Below are 16,054 nucleotides of genomic sequence, written 5' to 3'. Positions count from 1 at the left end.
ATTTTAATTATGTTCAATTTTGAAGTTGTAAACTTAATCTATATATTGGAAACCATATAATTCCTTCTAGTTCTCTAATTATAGAGCAAATTTAACCAACTTTAAGATTATTAAAAAAAATGAAGCCTTTTTTCTTTTTAGAAAAGCCCTAAACATCCTCAAAGTAACCCTTTTCATTTAAATCACTTGCCGGGAAGTTTTTTGTTTTTACGTTTCATTACAATGCTGGGAATTGGTTGGATTCGGAAGATAAGACCACGAAAAGCGTTAAAAAAAAAGAAGAAGAAGACCACATTGTCCACACAAAGTAATATGGGCCAAATTGGCGAAATGGATCGTCCCGACTGGCTAGGGTTTAATGTCGAAGAAGAACAAAACAAACCGATGTAGGGTTTTGCGATTTCACAATATAAAATGTACTGAAAGGAACCATTTGTAGTTCGTACGCATGTCTCAAGTCTTTAAATCTTACTCGCTCAGTGAGGTATATCCAAACTAGTATTGTAGCTTAGCTGCGTTGTTCTTCTTCCCGAAAGTTCCTGGAACTTATATGCTAGGAAATGTGCCCGTGGTGTTTTGTTGCTTTTTTTCTACCACTCTTTTATTGTGAATATTTCTTCGGTTGTGCTTGTTCTGAATTTACGTGATTTGCTTTTGTCTCTGATGAGGATTGAGTTGAACAAACTTTCGTTCTTCCGATGAGAATTTCATGAAGAATGTTTTTGGAGACCTGAACTGAAGAGACATTCTTAGTGATACACACACCCTTGTATCTCTTAGGTTTATACCTGATTTGTTTTGCTTCTGTTGAATACGTGTATTTTTTTGCCCCTCTTGTTTGTTGGGACTTCAGGACCCAGATCCCGAATCCCAGCTTAGAGGCAGGTCAGAATTTTCAGCAAAAGCAAAAACATAACAAAAAGAAATCGGCAAATGGGCGCGACTGTGAGTATGTGATCGTCTGAAATTTACAGTTTTCAAAAATGATTTTCCTATCCTGGTGTCCTGGTTTTGCTACCGAATCAAAACGCCTCTGATGATGATCAAATAATAACTTTCGCTCTTCCGAGTTGTCCGTGTGGAAAATTAATGGAGACCTGAACTGAAGAGGCTTCTTGTTAAGTGTTTCCTAAGCCTTCCCCTAATTAGAAAATTAATGACTTGTGGTTAGGGTCTAAGGTTCATTTCTGGGAATCAAAAAGTGTTGGTGCTTCTTGTCCTAAATCAACTCGTTTTATTATTTCACGTGCTATGGGGATTATAATGCTTGGTGTTATTTCCTTAGGGATGTGTCTTTCACTCGTCATTGGTGTCTTCTTTAAGTTGTTGCTCTTTTTGAATCTCTCTTCACCAAATGCTTAGAAATTGAATGCCTATGAGGATGGTCAGGAAAAGAAACTTCCGTTCTTCTGATTTCACCATGAAGAAATTTCACGGAGACCTGAACTGAGTAGACTTTGGGTAGTATGAATCCTCAATGATATTTGAAGGAATTGAGCACAATTGGCTGAATGACCATTCCCTCTCTTAAAGGTGAGGTTACATCATTTTACTTTCTCTTTCTGTTCTTTATTTCAACATATCAGCTGCTGTAAATTTCCCCGTCCCTGTTTTTCGTGAAATCTTCTCGTTATTACTTCTTGGAAGTGCATATCCGCCCTATTCTGAAATAGTTTCTCAACTGAACTAAGGTTTGTACAGAAAGAGGTGTTCATTGACTTTATTCCATCACAGGTTCATCAACAAAATGTTCCTGCGGGGAGATTCTGTCATCGTCGTTCCCACTTCTGGGGAACCGTAAGTGACCTTGGATCAGTGACCATGCAAGTAGTTTGCATCTAATACTTAGGTTAAATTGCTCTTTCAGGTGCTTATACCCACTGTTTGTCTACGAATTATCAAACTCATCATCATTATACGTTTCATCTCTTGACTAGATAATCTCTATCCGAAAACATTACAGTACTCTTCGGATCCGCACGGGGAAAACTGAGGACAAGGATCAAATGGTGACGAATTTGAGAGGAAGGACCCACACCAAGTACAATCAAGCTTTAAGATTCTGCATTAATAATTTTTAAAAGTTTAATTACAAATCTGTAACTGTAATGTATATTCTGATTTTCAAGAAACCTGAAGCTTGCTGCTTTCCCCCGTGTCTCCTGTTTTCCAACGCCTGTGAAAGGTCAAATCAAGGCACCAATTCCCACCACCGATTGGTAATCAGACACGTGTCAACGGCACAAGCATCACAGCCAATTCCGGACGACATCCCCGAAGTCGGCGCGCGAGAACCATGGTGCCCGCGGCTGCCAAAGGATAAAGGAAAAGGTTGAAGTCCAGAAGTCATTCTTTTCTTTATAACTGCCTGTTTGGGTTGGACAAATAATCGCTGTTTTTGGCTGAGTAATCGATTTGACTGAAAATTACCCAAGCAGCCAAAAATCTCACAATCAATTACTTTTAACTCAAAATCACGTTTTGATTAAAGCTGATGGGAGTAGCTTCTGAAATACAATTCTGCTGTTCTTTGTATTAATCACTTGTTAAATATTTCACTTTCCAAATATACCTCTTAATTAATGCATATATTTCAGTGTCTTTTCACCTCCCATCTCATACTACTCCCATCTTAATGCAAGACACCCATATGGTTTCCCTGATTAAATTTGTGCCATGGATTTTGGGTTTTCCTGGTGTCGGAGCTAGATGGATGACCTATTCTTTATGGTCTCATTTTTGGTTCATGCGTTAAATTATTAATATTAATATAATTTAAATCTCTATAATTAATTAGGTATATAAGTTAAATAATATATTTTACTTTTTAAATAAAATTAAAAAAATTTAATAATATATATACAACTTCATTAATATTTTCATTTTCAAAAGCAATATTTTTTATAGTAATTTGTGCAAATAAAATTGATTCTGATTAAATTATTCAGACATGATCATGTTATTAATTATAATTAAAATTAATCATACTTATTTTTTTAATAATTAATTATATTCAATTAAAATCCAAACAAATCCTTAATAAAAAATTGGAATTTCATTAAGAAATAAAAGATAAAAAGGTACAAGGCCTAGGACCAAAAACTACTGTCTTTCATCTTCTTTTGCCTTTTGTTCTAAAGATAGGGAATCATCAAGGACACAAGTTTCTATGACGGTGTGAGATATTATAGCTAAATGGCTGGTAATGATTTTGTACTAATAAGGAATGATCATATTGTATTAGCGGATTTAGCAAGTCTGTCTTAATCATACTAATTTTTTTATTTAAAAAACCCCACAAATGACTTCTAAATTTAACGTTTGTACTACCTTGTCCCAAATAAAAACAAAGTGATTCGGTAATAAGGAGATAAAAGACATTCACACATTATTTCAAAATGTCAAATCATTTATGATTTCTTAATTTCTCAGAAGATATTAACTGTCTTTCAATAGAATTGTTATTTTTCGTGGTTACATCATTAAATATGTCAAAAAAGTTACTATTTCTATCATTTTTATGAGTTATTTTTAACATTTTTACTAAAATTAAGAAAAATATTAAATTTTATTAATTCTGTCTAAAAATTTAATAAGTTTTTAACTTTACTCTTATTAAATATACATATTTTAAAAATAAAATATTTTAATATTTAATAAACTTTCTAACATTTAATAGAGATAAAATGATAAAAAAAATAATAATAATCATTGAGGTGGTATATAAATAGGATCAAAACAAATACTCTCTCTATGCCAAATAAATGGAATCAAAAGAGTATGGTAATTTACAAACCTACTTTTATCATAAGTCCATATTATATTAATTATCATGAATTACTCATTGACAATATTATACCAGTAAAATTTATTAAACACATGTTACAATTTTATTTTTAAAATAAAATATAAATGGACTAAAGTATACATTTAGTCCTTTTGACTTTACACAATATTTTATTTTAATCCTTTAATTTTATAAAATATCATTTTAGTCCTTTAGCCTTAATACTATTAGTTTTATCCTAATAAATTTTTATATTAAATTTTTAAATATTGATAAAATATTTTTAAATATTAACATATTAAGTTTCATTTTTTTAAAATAACAATACACAAAAAATAATTATTTAAAACTAATGATATGAGAGTTAAATGACTAAAAAAATACTTTATAAAATTAACGGATTAAATTGAAACATTATATAAAATTAGAATACTAAAAGTATAATTTAGCCATGCTTAAAAATATCTCTCATTTAATAATCTTAAATATTAAGAGAGAATATAAGGAGGAAGAAAAAAAATAATATTGAAAAAAAATATTTAATGAACTTTTTTTGTTGTTAAACTAATGTATATCTTGAGACTTTGAATCACCTTCAAAATTATGACGGAGGGAAGATTTAATTATACATAAGGGTAAAATAGGAAGCATATTAAATGCACTATAATCTAAATATCATTAAATTAGACTTGTCTTTTAGGCCAAGTAAAGTTTACTACAAACCGAATGAGCAATTGCTGAAAAGTATTTCTTTAAATTTTTACTATTGAAATATTTGGTTAAAATAAATAATTTTCAATAAAAAAAATTTTAAAAATTGAAGCTCTGATATGCAAATCCTAGATATTAGAAAAAAATTAATTTCTTTATTAGTAAAAAAAGGCGATAAATTATTATTATTATTTTTTTTTTGGGTGAGTGTTGTGTTAGTAGAACGAAACCAACTTAGTTGTCGTTAATTAAACTTATAATCATTTAGTAAAATCCTGCAGTATCAAGTCAACAATATATTATTTGACCCAAAAAAAAAAGTCAACAATCATTAAACTAAATAATACAATTCACCTAAAACCCCATTATTCATTCATGAAATATTAAAAATCCAATTCACCTGAAATTCTTTCAAAGCAACAGACACATTCACACAATCACTACCTTGGTAATTGAAACATTTTGAGCCCTAGATACTTAAACCGGAGGCAATTTAGCTGCTGTAGTTAAATTGATACAGACGTTCATTGGCATTTTCCTTTTTACCCCTGACTGACGTGGTTGAGTTTTTTTTTTTTTTTTTAAATAAGCGACGCGGGTGAGGTTTTAATTCGTAGTTAACAAGTTCCTTCCCACTTCATCAAACTCAAAATTACGATTTTAACCCCGCCGTAAGCGTTAAATCCCAGAACAAATAGTTATTGCATTGCAAGCTTCAACTTTACTTAGCCACATATACTCTGCTTCATCCCGTACCTCTCCAGCAGACGTGTAAATGGCATTGTATAGTTTCCCGTGAAGCCACTTGAGCAGCAAGTACACCGATGAAACAAATATGCTGCATGATTTTTGAGTTACCGATTTCATTGGCTGCGCTTCAGAAATTTGGAGGACCATAGGGATTGAAGAATGAATTCTTGGCAAGGTAACAAAAAGTCGAAGCCACAATTGGGTGCCAAGTCCCAAAGAACAACAGGAATAGACATGCTTTAACGTTAACTATTAGTGGCAACAAGAGAAGAGGACTCCTGTGAAATTTTGAAAAATTAAGGGTTAATGTTTTACACGTCAAAATTTCAAGCTTTATGTGACCATAACAATCATCAATGCGCAAAAATATCACCTCCTTAGGTGTTTCTGATAGTTACGCCCTACGTTATCATCATGTGCAATGGACCTGGTCTTCAAGCAACCCCCGTCTCTGGTGAGAATATTGTCAAGGAAGGGGACAACCATGAGGATCAAGAGCCTTTGTTCGAAGATACCGAGCTGATGGATCTTAGACCCCTCGCCGGATGTTGTTGAGCTGTCCTCGCCAAACGAGACATCACCGGAACATGTCCGCACATACTTCGCACACGCGCTTCAGGCGGTCGTTGTCAACTCCTACCTTGGCAATTGCCCACCTGTCACCACAAAATTGCAACTCTTGCTCGGTCTGATTGAATCTTAAACGCCTTCCTCGTTTGGGCCATTATTGAAGGTGGTGGAAGGCATGATTGGGCTCGAACAGGGAAGCAAAAGGCATCAAGGACGGCAACAACCCTAGGGTTGGAGGGGATAAAAGGACAAGGAGGAATGTTGGTGCGGAAGACACAGGATTTGTGCTTGCGGATTCTGGAAATGAAAAAATTGTGCTTGCCAATGAACGAGAGGCCATAGTCACTGGGAATTGGTCTGAGAGGGATGTTTTCAAATTGGGAAGTACTACTGTCGATGATTGAGGGAGCTGGAGACAACACATTGTAACCGAATATATACCCATTTGAAAATATTAACCTACACACTTGGCATCCCACGGACAAAATTTGGTCAAAAAAATTTTCCCTCCTTATCTAAGGGTTAACATTTAACAAATTTAATAGTGAGGCTAAATCGCCTTAAATTTAATTATTTAGGGTAAAAAAAATATACAGATTACAAATTTAGGGTTCAAATCCCCCTTGTGCACATAGTTTAAGATCCAAATTGCACATGAACTCTAAAATTAATAACATTTGCTCCTAGGCTATTAGTGAACTTCTAAAATACAAAAACAATAATTAAGTAATATAACAAAAAACGTTTAATAAAATGTAACTAGATCCTTTACTAAAAAAGACCAACGAAAAAAATAAAATTCAGCATAAAATATGCATTTCAAAATAGTACCAACTTAAAGATCCCTTTTCCTCTCTTTAAGCTACTCAGATTAACTAGATCTTACTCGAAGTCAATAATAACCTCTAAACCTCACCCACAATCATACAAAAATGATTAGTTGCAAAGAAGTGAAATCCACAAATCCTCATCCTTGAGATGCAAGAACTCATCATAGTAACAACTCAGCAATCTGAATAGCATTAAGAGCAGCTCCCTTGCGAATTTGATCCCCACAAACAAATATGTCCAACCTAAAATCCCGCCATTTATATAAAATGATTATAGTAGAAAACGATGACAACTATGAAAATTACAGAGTAAATTGATTTCTCAATTAATTAATTTATTGCACTGAAAGAGATTTACCCTTGATTCCCGTCTTGAGACAAGTCACGGCGAATCCGCCCTACAGCGACATCATCTTTATTTGAAACTTCCAATGGAGTGGGAAAATGATTCGACGCACGGTCATCGATGACCACAACACCTGGAGCATTCTTTAGAATATCTCTTGCAGTGTCCTAAATCAATTGAAACAAAGTGAGAGTGGGATTTTTAGGACCAGTTCCACGTTTTCTTCCATAAACAAGGCATTGAGGTTTTACTGCAAAGATTCGTCATTAAGGTGAGTTAGGCTGGAGGGAATAGCAAGAAGCAGAGTTATAGATTACTTTTGTAATTATTTATATCCTTCGTCAAAAGTAAGTTATAACTATATGTTTAATCAACCCAAGACATTGCGGGTTAGTTCTCATGGGGGTTGATTCTCTGTCCTTGGTTATCACCCAGAAAAAAGTCAGAATAGATGAAACAGAAAAAATCTAAGCCACTTGATCAATCACTTGGATAAATGAATAGGTGAGTGAAATCAAATGAAAATTGAAAACACAATAAATATCATGAACAGGAAAACAATAAGATCCTGAGCTTTACCAAAAGCTACAACAAAGCACAACTTGCAAGTCTAATCCTTTTACAAGTTTCGGAGGCAGACAATATTGATAAGTCCAATTTATTTGCCAGAAACACGGAAGGTATTTAGATCTGTTCAGGCCCAAAAAAGCGTTTAGATTTGAGATAAAATGCTTAATTCGTAGTTATAGAATAATTGTGTACTTATGGCCAGATCCTAAAAACATATAACATGACAACATAAACTACCTCGTCAAGGGGTTTCTCAAATTGGAGGTTTACACTCTCAGCGTGAGCCCTCATGACAGGAACTCGTATACACGTAGCAGTTACTCTAACATCCTTGTCATTCTGCAAAGTTTCAAATAAAATATATAATAAAAGGCTCCAGATAAGTATGTAATACTGAAACCATAGTGAACAAAATTGTAAAACGAGCCAATAAAGAAAATTCATTTTCAGCTTACCCAAATTTTCCTTGTCTCCTTCACCATTTTCATCTCCTCTTCATTATACCCATTTGAGAGAACAGATGCATTATGTGAGAACAGATTAAAAGCATACTGCAAAATAATATTATTAGAAAACATTCCTTTGACATTTGATACTAAGAAGTATATCCAGATAAGGCCAAACCTGTTCCTTAAATATTTTACAGGTCAGCGGCCTTCCTTCCAGTACCTTAATTCACACAACAATTCATCATTGAAAGCAATGAAATTGGTTTCACCACTCAAATGATAATATTGATACATGAAAAAAAATAAAATAAAATCTTCTTATAGACTGAACCTCACGAGTTTGCTGCTCAAGCTCTTCCATTGCAGCCGCACCAGCACCGCTAGCAGCCTGATAAGTGCTAACAACCATACGCAATACCTGAAATATAACTAATGATTGAGTAGCTAATCATGCATAAAGACAGCTTGAAGGATGCAAGTAGATAGGCAAGCATAAATTAATGTAGCACACTGATAATGATAGCACACCTATTAAGATTTTTATCCGATAGGATGAATAGTTAGCAACAGCAAGAAGTGATAAATTTCGATTAAATTTCATTCACAGAATCACAATATACATTGATCAACGAGCAGTTCCAAAAATCAAACCAAGTAAACAAAACCCAAAGTTAGGATTAATAAAAACAAAACACGCCTCACTTCGTATCATAAGCCTAAAGAACCAATTTCAAATTCAAACCTTAGCTCGTCGATGAAGAGGAGTGGCGGCCATTAAGCAGATGATAGTAGAGCAATTAGGATTCGCGATGAGCGCCCCTTTGCCCATTCCAAGCTTAATATTTTCCATGGCTTCAGGATTCACTTCTGGGATCACAAGCGGCACCTTCTCGTCCATCCGGAACGCCGAACTATTATCCACAACAATGGCCCCTCGATCAGCAGCAAGGGGCCCGAATTCTCTGCTGATCGAACCACCGGCACTGAAGAGAGCAATATCAACGCCGTCGAAGCTCTCGGCGGTGAGTTCCTCGATGACATAGTCTCTCTCTTTCGAACGTGAAGCGCCTGCCGGCGGATCGCTTAGAAGCGAGCATTTTGATGGAACGGTAAGGGAAATCGCGGTCGGAGAGTACGGAGAGGAACTCTTGGCCGACGGCGCCAGTGACACCGACGACGGCGATGGATGGTCCAGTTTCTTGAAGGGACATCCGGACCTTCGAGGAAATGGGGAATTGTCTGGATTTGGATCGGATTAAGGGCGTGTTTGCAGAAAAAGAGTGGTTCTGGAGAGGAAGAGAGAGAGTAGTCATTGTGGGAAGATGTTGAGAACGAGAGAGGGAGCGAGCGAGCGAGCGAGCGAGGAAGAAGATGAGACAGGGTTTAAGAGGGTTTTAGCGAGGAAGAGAGAAGACTGTAATGACGGCTGAAGAGAAGCAAAATGCCTCTTGAGTGGTTTCTGCTTTCTAAAACAGAGCAAGTTGGGAAAATGCCTTTGAGTTAGGCCTTCACCTCCCGGCGGCACGTGGGATTGGAAACCAGGGTCGAGCTTCTGTCAGCTTGAGCAGGTTTCCGACCTAAATATAAGTCGCAAGTTGGGGACAAAATTTGATTGAGGTTAATTTGTTATTTTATGTGCTCTGAATTAAATTTTTAAAAAGAGGATCCTTTATTTTGATTTAACTAACAACTAGCCACAACCCCGTGTAGGTTGGTCAATTTAGACACAAATTTAATTAATGATAGTTTAGTTTAATAATTATAACATTTACGTGGCATGTGGTCAAGGAAAAAATGAAGTATTGTTTAACAAAAATTATTATGTTTGACAAAAAATATTAAAAAGATTATCATTCTTCGTTGCATCGACAATTCAAAAACCAGTTTCACTCTGTCGGCTTGAGCAGATTTTCGACCTGAATATGAGTCGCAAGTTGAGGACAAAATTTGATTGAGGTTAATTTGTTATTTTTTGTGCTCTAAATTAAATTTTTAAAAAGGGGATCCTTTATTTGATTTAATTGAAATTGAACAGAAGGAGAAAGAGAAGTTTTGGGGAAAGTTCAGGGATTTGATACTGTTATAAGGATAATATTAGCTAAAAATTTTTAATTAAAAATCTTCAAAGAGATAGTAAAAAATTCCCTACTGTCTTTAATACAAAACAAAATCAAAAACAAACGTGATTAAAAAAGTTGGTTATGTAGAACTTTAAAATTATTAAAAAATATAAAAAGTCTCAATTTTACCTTTTTATAATTAATGATTATAATAAATTATTATTTAGGAATACAAATAATATAAAAATATACCAAGAGTAAAATTAAAAAACATTTATTACTTCAAATTCATCTTATATTTAGAACTATAATTGTTTTCAATCTTCGCCCTATATTAAGGATTGGAGTAATAATAGTTGAATAAGTCTTGGTCTTGGTAGAGCCACCTGACCTCTCACCTGTTCTGTTCATAATATAAAATAGAAACTAAACCGTGGAGAATAAAAATCCAAAGTTGAGTCCAAAAACCTTCATTTTTAGAGGAGAGGGGCTAAAATAATTTCCGTCATTGTTCCATGAGACTATAGATTAAATTTAGATAGACGAGACATGACCCAAAAGTGCATGATGCATGGGAATTCTATAAATTATTGTCATCGAGCCCAAAATTGATTATAATAATCCTATCTTTAAGGTCGGTAATAAGGGCCGGGCCTGAAGGGTCGGGCCTGAAAGCTCTGTTTAAATAAGGGTTCGGGCTTTGAAAATAATTTTTTTTTAAAGTAATCGGGCTTGAAGGCTTGGCCCTGATAAGCCCTGTAAAATAGGGCTCGGGGGCCCGGGCTGCCCTTCAAGCCCTGTTATATTATTTTTATTATTATTTTTTTTTAGTAAAACACGTGTTGAAATTAATGACCTGCTCACCTGATCCTATACACATTATATTATTATTAATTTTAATTTTATTCTAAAATTAATTTAATCTAATTTAATAAATATCAGTGTATAGTATAAAATTTATGATATTTTTATTTTTTTTTATATTATTATGTTTTGTATATTTATAAAAAAAATGAACTATTTTTTAAATGAAGATTTAAATTTTATTATTAGACTTCTAATGTATGTTATTTAATTTTTAAAAAATTACGATGATTTTAATTTTTTAATTTTAAATATTTTTTAATTTATGTATAATTTTTAATTTTATTTTAATTTTTTTATTTTTTAGAAAGGGCTTACGGGCCTGACCCTGAGCCCTGAGTATAAGGGGCGGCTTTAGAAATGGAGGTCAAAATGAAAAATCAGGCTTTAGGACTCAGGCCCTAAAGGGCCGGGCCCCGCCCGTATTCCCAACTCTATCTATCTTATCTTGAAAGAAAAAACAGCATGTTTTACCATCAAATAATACTACTTTAAATTATCGTCGACTTACCCTGGAGTCCCCCCCCCCCCCCGCGGCGGGGGCTACACTACAACACAATACAAAGGAGACAAACCTCAGCTTAAAATTCACAGATTTGGATTGTAATAACATAAAAAATCAACATTCATTAATAACAGAGCCAATTGAATTTTTGTGATATAAAAACAAATCGAAACCAACTCATTTTTTGGCCCAAGTATCAACCAACTCTACCCTCATTCGTCCTGAACTGTAGACTTGTAGTACAAGCCTGCAAGGGATGACGCGAAAATGGATTACTCTTCCTCTTTGTACTCTTCAACCCTTACTCGACCGATTTTGTTGGTACAATCAAACCACTTAGAATCTAATCTTCAAGACTTACTTTTCCACTTTGTTGTGGCCCAGAAATCAAAAGAAATGGAAAAACTACATATAATGCTCTTGAAACAAATTTATTTATAAGTAAGTTTTATCTTTAAAAATCATAGTCAGATCTCTTAAAATATAAGTATAATTTGAAAGAATTTAAAGGCAATAATGCTTTTATTAAAAATTACATTACGTTAATAAAATAATTTACAATTACTTCTCAGCTTAGTTTACACTTTTTTTATTATAATTTTACATTTTTAATAGTTAAATGGATAATAATATTTACAAGCTTATTTCTAACTATATACAACTATATCATTAATAATTTATAATTATCACTTCAATATTTTATAGTTATAACTTTTCATATATAATAGTTAAATAGAATATATGTTACTAAAAATTTAACATTAATTATTTATAACTATGCATATCTAATTTGCTAAATAGATCATATATTAGTAATAAAGTTTAAGCTAATTATTTATAACTATTATGTTAATTTTTTAGAACCATAATTTCATATATTCAATATTACAAGTTACACAAGTTTACTTTATGATAATATATTTTTAATAGATGTGTGATTATCTTTGTATCTTAATTTAAAATTATACCCAAGGTGGGGGAACTTGACTGTAATTTTAAATTTTATAGGACTTATTTATGAATAAATATACTCCACAAGCCCTATATGTGATTTTCCCAAAAGAAATTTAAAGTGGAAAAATATAACTATCGACCCTTGAATCTACTCAGTTATTGCTTCAATCCCTAAATTTTGATTTAAAACTTTTCATTCCCTATACTTGATTTATTTGAAATAATTTGCTCTTTATATTTTTTTAACTTGATATAATTCAATTTCTATAATTCATAATCAATAAATCAAAAATTACGAGAATTAATTTATATTGGGTGAAAGTTCAAGAACTAAATCAATGATTGAAAAAGAAATTAGACACTAACAGTTAGATTATCCCATTTATGATTTATCCTCCATGTTTTTGCATAAATTCTTCATGGGACCTGGTAGGAATAAGTCAAATTTAAGAGATCTATTAGATTAATTTCTTTATTTGGGACTTGCCTCATATCTGTGATTTGTTTTCTTTCAAAACATCAGTGTGGTGACATCATAATTTGTACGAATTATGTATATGTTCAACCCGAAAAACTTCATATATAGTATGTCTGCTCCCCGACTTGCTATTAATTAAACTAGCCCAAGATGAAGCATATTTCGTGTGGTTTCTCATACGATAGAAATAGTCTCATGTATTAAGATCACATATATTGATGAAATGAATATTAGGGAGTTTGTGCACAAAAAAAACAAAATTAGGGGGTTAATTTAGGTGAACCAAGTGTTCCTTTTAAATATTGAAATGAAAGATGTTTTTTACTTGTCAGGCAGATAGAAATAAAACCTTTAGGTTGAAGCATGAAATGAATATTAGGGAGTTTTGTGCACAAAAAAACAAAATTAGGGGTTAATTTATGGTGGACCAAGTGTTCCTTTTAAATATTGAATGAAAGATTTTTTTACTTGTCAGCATATAGAAATAAAACTTTAGGTTGAAGCATAAAAAAGTGAAAGAAAACAGCAGTCAAACAATGCTTGCATGTTTATCTAACATGTCGGTTTTCATGCATACGGAGAACTTTAATTAAAGTAGCACTTCCTTCAATAATATATACCATGACTTCTTAGTTCTGATTTACACATATGGGTCTTGATTTTTATCCACCGCTCTAAATTCTTCACACAAATTTTCTTTTAGCAGAGATCAGGCAGAGAGATCGAGCCTTTAGTTTAATAATGTCTGTGCCCCTCGTTCGCTTACAAGAACTTAATTCTAAAAGAAAAAAAAATCATCTGAGAGTAATATACTTTATCGTAATGTGCTAGTACAGTCGTGGCGTTCAGTGCCCCGAGTCCTGACTCAGACATTGAAGAGAGAGTTTATCAAACCTGATGACTAATGAGCACCCAAATTACAGCTATAAATGCTTTCGCAGAGCAGCCAGCTGAGAGAAATCCTTTCATAACATCAACTAATTACCGTCCGGCGAGTTAGTGCATATCGGTCTGCATATTCACTCGGATCGCTAAGCTTCAAATTTTCATAAACTGCTTACAGTACAACAACCAGATTTATAACTTATATGACATATATATAGCGACTACCCGCAAGCATATACCATGGCATTGGTGAGAAGTGGATCGTGGATATCATAGAGATTCTTGCGGATCATTTGGTTGACTACTAATTATTTTGTCAGTGATGAGGTCATTGAGATCTATATACATTCCATTTATGAAAGCCTTCGTCTCTCTTGTAGGTTCCTCTATGGCTTCTTTCAGCTTACCCAGAGCCATGCAGTACGCTTCCTGTTAATTGAAAATATCATGCTTTAAGTTTGCATGGATTTAATTTGCCGCATAATTTTAACACAATATGCGCGCTCACGTGTACCATGAAGTGATCGAGCTCTGAGGAACTAGGACTGCTGTGGTGGGTTCTGGGTTGGAATTGACTAGCTGCTTCGCCGCATCTTTAGCTATGTCAAATTCTCCAATTTCACCTAATCCCACCTGTGAAATTCACACAGATCATAAATCTTTGCATAATGCATGTGCCGATTTCCATAAGAATTTTATTTTACTACACAACAGTGCTAACATTATCCTTAAAGTGGCAAAACCAAAGTTAGCCAAACAAAACCCAACACACGCACCTCTTAATTAATGGAACACCAAAGTGGAAATTAATCCTTAAATGGCAAAACCAAAGTTAATAATAATAACCAAACAAAAACAAAACCCAAACACACGCACCTCTTAATTAATGGAAACCAAAGTGGAAATTGCCCTTTTTAGAGAATCTTTTCCTTACTTTTGCACATTTGTTCCCTTTTCAAATACTCCAGGTCACTCCCTCGTATATCTGATTTCATTCAAGGAATAACAATATAATAATAACAAGATAATTATCCATTTTGGTGCAATTGAAGTGTTACTGTCAAAGTAGTGCATGGGGTTTCACTGCCCCTGGGTTTTGGATCTTTGTGCTGGTAATATTGTTTATTACCCAGTAAAATTATTGGCACGACCATATAAATGAATGAGTAAATCCAAGTAGAGATAATATACGTGTATGTGTGCGTGAGAGAGAGAGAGAGAGTGAATAAAAAAAGAAAGAAGGAGAAGAGAAAAATTGCGTGGAAAGGAACAAGTCGGGGGATTGGTTGGATGATTAAAGCAGGTTTGAGAGTACTTGCAGGCAGTACGCTCTTTTTGGAGTTTTGTAAGCTGAAAATTATATGATTTCAGCAAAGTTGACAATAAAGTTTCGTCTACTAGTTGCTTCTCTCCTTGTTACATCATTTTCCACTCCAGAAACAACCACTAGTTACACCCACTCCTTGAGCAAACTTCGTCCTTTCAACTTTTTTTCACTTTGACGACCCTTCCCACGTTAAAATTCTGATATTCCAATGTTTCAATTCCCCATTATGAGTGTGATTGTCCATCACGCTGTTAAAACTCAACCTTAGTTGATCAGCAATGAACTGGTCACGCTAGTCTAGTCAAGAGCTTTGAACGGTTTGATTGTAGTATATTTTATATTTTCTCTCCCATTGTGCGTTGAACCTTATTATAAATGAGGTGATTGCAGACTTTTTAATTATGTATCAACTTTCGTATAATTCATATGATTGTTAAATTGATTTAATTATTAATTACCATCAATTAGTGAACATACGTTGTCTTCGATTCATCAGGGGAAAAAGAAAGGGTCATATGTATATCAAAACAAATTTAGGCTCCATTTGGAAGGATATGTAAACCCAAATGTCGAGACATGCAAATGTTTAATATATATTATAGTATAGGTAAAATTAATATTTTAGTACTTAAAATTTTAATTCACTTATAATTGAATCTCAAGCGTATGATTCAGCCTTTCAACTTTTGTCAATTCTTTTTTTTTCATATTAGCATAAACCTCATGTCAAAGAGTAAAAAAAGTGTATTTTAGAATAAAATATAAGCATTTCTTTTATTTTTCTTATTTAATAAGGATAACTTTTAAAAAAAATTGAAAAACAAGAACTGAATTATAAGTGAGTCAAAAGTTAAGAGATTGAATTGGAGCAAGTTATAATTGAGAAATTGAGATACAAGTGAATTAAAAGTTAAAGAATTAAAAAATTAATTTCTCTTATAGTATAGTAATGTCATTATATAATAACT

The 16,054-nt window shown here is 33.3% G+C and overlaps 1 protein-coding gene, 1 long non-coding RNA gene, 2 other non-coding genes and 1 pseudogene across 4 annotated transcripts; 3 read left to right on the top strand and 2 right to left on the bottom strand.

Moving 5' to 3' along the window:
- Positions 1-656: 656 nt before the first annotated feature.
- LOC129312224 (small nucleolar RNA Z159/U59) lies at positions 657-745 on the top strand (annotated as a pseudogene).
- Positions 746-1,029: 284 nt separating this feature from the next.
- On the top strand, positions 1,030-1,112 carry LOC129312223 (small nucleolar RNA Z159/U59). Its single transcript, XR_008593475.1, has one exon. It is a non-coding gene; the product is annotated as a small nucleolar RNA Z159/U59 (small nucleolar RNA).
- Positions 1,113-1,371: 259 nt separating this feature from the next.
- Positions 1,372-1,456, top strand: LOC129312227 (small nucleolar RNA Z159/U59). Its single transcript, XR_008593478.1, has one exon. It is a non-coding gene; the product is annotated as a small nucleolar RNA Z159/U59 (small nucleolar RNA).
- A 5,154-nt stretch (positions 1,457-6,610) lies between these two features.
- On the bottom strand, positions 6,611-9,568 carry LOC129311128 (uncharacterized). The gene is given in 8 exon segments (XM_054953155.1): positions 6,611-6,891; positions 7,007-7,161; positions 7,802-7,903; positions 8,020-8,115; positions 8,189-8,233; positions 8,345-8,431; positions 8,756-9,064; positions 9,066-9,568. Coding segments are annotated over 8 exon segments (1,137 nt in total). The 5' UTR covers positions 9,327-9,568; the 3' UTR covers positions 6,611-6,809.
- Positions 9,569-13,674: 4,106 nt separating this feature from the next.
- LOC129311127 (uncharacterized) lies at positions 13,675-14,394 on the bottom strand. Its single transcript, XR_008593235.1, has 2 exons — positions 14,274-14,394; positions 13,675-14,188 (listed from the first exon to the last, which is right to left on the bottom strand). It is a non-coding gene; the product is annotated as an uncharacterized LOC129311127 (long non-coding RNA).
- Positions 14,395-16,054: the final 1,660 nt, after the last annotated feature.

Source organism: Prosopis cineraria, unplaced genomic scaffold (assembly GCF_029017545.1).
Source record: "Prosopis cineraria cultivar Desert tree isolate PC_DT_omini unplaced genomic scaffold, ASM2901754v1 PC5, whole genome shotgun sequence".
Lineage (NCBI taxonomy): Eukaryota > Viridiplantae > Streptophyta > Magnoliopsida > Fabales > Fabaceae > Prosopis > Prosopis cineraria.
The sequence above is the reverse complement of the archived record's forward strand: the minus strand, read 5'-3'. Positions and strand labels throughout refer to the sequence as shown.